Here is a 3,687-nt window from a genome sequence, read left to right on the forward strand (position 1 = left end):
GCAAGCGTAGCTGCACATAGCAGTGGAACAAGATATTGCAGGTGAATTTTGGTCCTTCTAGATTCCATATATAATCTACACGCAAATAATCATGCGTAAATACAAACAATGGCTCATAGCTCTATTCGCCAACACAAAATGTTGCGGTAGTGAAGTTATTTCCATCATTAGGATAGGAGGCAGAAATGCAGCATGCGCAAAAAGAACACCGAGGGAGTTGCTGCTGCCAAAAACACACTAATTCCAGCAGCAAACATGGACATCAGTTCGAGGATCAAGAGCTAGCTGATTATTATGGCGATCAGTTAGCAGACAATGGAGCCTGATAATTGACACGGCGAACAAGTAGCAAAAACAGACACTGCTGGCATTTTCTGCTTACATTTCAAGCTAGTACACTACATGACCAGCTTAGGGAACAACAAAAGGGAGAAGTTCAGCTTGCAAGCTACTGATAAATATCCGCTAAACCAAGCCATGCGCTTCTCTTATTCAGCTTCTTTGATGAGTGGTCAAGGCAATCACTGACGTCGCCAAACAAATGGAGCTTTTGTAGTCCAGACAGCTGCAATAAACAAAAGGGCATAAAAAATAGTTCAAAATTGAACATGCAATTCCAGGATATGACCAAGGTACACTGAAAGGGAAACTCAAACATGGGAAATTTTGATAAAATTACAAGTACAAACAAGTATCTCCAGGAGGCCAGGACCCCAATAACTTACGATTTTCATGGCATGGACTGGGATGCTTCATAATTTTACACCAGGATACATGTAGAAGGCAATTGTTGGATCAAGAAAAATGGTGGTACAAGGTTGGATCACGGTTTGAAACAATATATTCTATCAAGCTATTTTGATACATCTATGCATATTAACTCAGCTGTTGTTTGCTGCAATTTTAATTAAGTTGTCTATATTTTTTAAGCGGTTCTACCTGTATGTTTTATGAAGTGGTCTAATGAACTTCCTGTTAGTAGCATGCAAGAACACAACTTGCAGTTAACAGGAACATTATCCAACACAGCTCATGGACTGTATGATACAGTACTAGCCGTAGAAACCATGCTCAAACAATGCATTTGGAAGAAAGCATATTGCAAGCCTACCAAGTGTTAAAGAACTTAAGTCCATGTAAGACACAGCATATAGCATTTAGTTGCTGTTACTTTTTTGCTATAACCAACTGTGCGCTTTATTGACACAGGTCCAATTCATGACGGTTCCATGTGACCTGAGTATCATTTGCATATGCTTCACAGTTTGGAAAAAAAAACGAGTACGCGCATAAATATAGTTCTTGTCTGATGTGATTTCTGATCAAAATAAAATATACATGAGATTTATTTCAATAAACAGGTAACAAAACGGAATATCAATAAGATAAATGGAGCTAACAATGTGAATTACTATATTAAGGTCAACATTTTACATCCACGGGCATGCATTAGCAAACTCAAAAGCATTACACTAGAAACTTTGTGAAATATTTATTGAACAGTACAAACTGAAGCACACAATCAGGAGTAAAGTGACAAACATGGACCTTCAAATAAAGGAGAGCATTATGTCAGCGAGGAGAACTTAAACTTACTTCTTTGGGGGGCTGCTCCATGAGACCTCAGTTGCATGATAAACTCTTATAATAGCCTGACCGACCGATCATCCATGAAGGGAGCCTTATTTGCTTCACCAGTAAGCTCCTTGAGTTGATTTGGGGATATCAGATACTGCAAATCCCCAAAACTAATATAGGGATGCTCTATAATCTAGAGTACTCATCTAGTAGATGCTACAACAGAGCACCAACTATCTACATACACAGGGTAGACTACTACGAAGCATAAGACCAACATAACTGACACGACACTAAAAGCAAAAGTGACAGCAAAGGATACTCCTCCAACCATCATATGCTACACTACTTCTACGGTATAATACCATCACCAACCACAGCAACTAGAACAGCCGTCTGGAACTGTCATCCTCCCTCAAGAATGGCAGGCTGTGCAAATTCCCCATTATATCATCCGCTGCATCAACATCCAAGTCGAACCCGATGTCCGCATCCCCGCCAAAATGCAACATTGTGCTGCCGCCATCAGTTGGCTTTGCCACCTCATTTATGTTGATTCCCTTGGAGTTCACCGCGATTCCACCCTCCACGTTCCCGTTCCAATCCGACCCAAGCAAAGATGGCTCGATGCCGCTCTCCACACCACTGGAAGCATGCTTCTTCGGGGCAGAGCCGACCTTCTTGCGGGCTGTTGTCTTCTTCATTTTACCTCTGGGTGGCCCTGCCACGACGCCGCCACCAGCGCTCGTAGCTGCTGGATGCGCATTTGATGGCGGTGCATTGGCATTAGTATGTCCGCTGTTATTCAGCACAGTTTGTTTACTGACAGATGATGGCTGAGGTGCTGGCTGTGGAGCAGATGCATCCCGTGGCGGCATCGGGCGGAATGGCTTCCAGTTGGTGCTCACATCGGCGGGCTTGGGGAAGCCCATTGGGACGAAACCCCAGGCGCAGTAGTACATGTTGGTGCCCGGCACAATAGGCGGCGCAGACGGGATCTCGGTGGCCACGAATGGTTGCCGGCACCCGGCGCTCGGGCACCTGAGCTTGCGCCCCGCCAGCGCAAGCTCGTACTGGTGCACGTGGCAGCAGTGGGGGCAGGCCGTCCAGAATGTATCTGCCGCGGCGGAGGCGCCGCCGGGAGCAGCGGAAGGGGTGCCGCTGGAGGTGGTCTCGGAGAGGTGGGCGTAGGCCTCCTCGACGGCGCGGAGGGCGGTGTCGGCGCCGGGGTGGGGATTGCGCGGGGAGGCGAGGAGGTTGGCGAGGCGGCGGAAGGAGCGCTTGACGTCGGCGGCGTCGGGGCCGGGCTGGAGCTGGAGGACGGCGAGGGGATCGGGGCGGCCGGAGGGGAGGAGGCGCTGGGACGCGAGGTGGACGTCGGCGACGGCGAGGAGCTCGTCGGCTCCTGGGAGGAGCGGGTCGGCGTCCACCGCGCGCTCCGCGAGGCGCTTGCAGCCGACCAGGTCCCGCGCGGCGAGGAGCTTTCCGGCGATATCCAGCCAGCGGGCCGGCTCGCCACGGCCGCCGCCGGCGGAGAAATCCATGGGGTGTGGGTAGACGAGGTGGGGGAAGTCAGCCAGTGCTTTGCTGGGGCACAGCTGTCAAAACCTTCGTTCCGGTGAGACCGCTGATGACTCTTGTCAGAGCAAATCTCTACCCGGATACTGAATTACCTCTGATAGTTATATATGGCAGGAACAATTTACGGACGCAGTGAAAACTCTCCATGTTTACCCACCAACGCTGGAGAAATGTCTTTCTACCATACACCATAGGGAGACGGCTCCTCTGCAGTCCTGTTATTACTGTATGTGTGCTGTAGTTCTCATAATCCACCGTTCCACTCCAATCCAAAGGCTCTGGTCCTCTTGCTTAATAATCCTTTTAATTAACTGATGAAACAATACTCCACCTTAGAACGGCAGCGACACCCAGAAACCCATGGCCGCTGCGGTGATCCTCATACTTCTTGCGCCGGCCGGCTCGATTTGTTAGCAGCAGGCAAGTGAAGCCTGCGCGCGACGGATCGCCGAAGTCGCCGCCGGCGAGGAGCTCACCCGCCTTGCGGAGGGGCTGCAGAACAAATCAATACATGAACTTCCCCACTGC

The 3,687-nt window shown here is 49.3% G+C and overlaps 1 protein-coding gene across 1 annotated transcript; it reads right to left on the bottom strand.

Annotated features, from left to right (window-relative positions):
* Window positions 1-266: 266 nt before the first annotated feature.
* Window positions 267-3,122, bottom strand: LOC124689092. The gene is made up of 2 exons (XM_047222688.1): window positions 1,597-3,122; window positions 267-565 (listed from the first exon to the last, which is right to left on the bottom strand). The coding sequence occupies exon 1, from the start codon at window positions 3,120-3,122 to the stop codon at window positions 1,962-1,964; it is 1,161 nt and encodes a 386-aa protein (XP_047078644.1). The 3' UTR covers window positions 267-565; window positions 1,597-1,961.
* Window positions 3,123-3,687: the final 565 nt, after the last annotated feature.

This window comes from Lolium rigidum, chromosome 2, assembly GCF_022539505.1.
Source record: "Lolium rigidum isolate FL_2022 chromosome 2, APGP_CSIRO_Lrig_0.1, whole genome shotgun sequence".
Taxonomy (NCBI): domain Eukaryota; kingdom Viridiplantae; phylum Streptophyta; class Magnoliopsida; order Poales; family Poaceae; genus Lolium; species Lolium rigidum.

What these genes read in the sequence shown, in the direction of transcription:
- LOC124689092 (XM_047222688.1), bottom strand. Translation starts at nt 3,122, where the DNA reads ATGGATTTCTCCGCCGGCGGCGGCCGTGGCGAGCCGGCCCGCTGGCTG.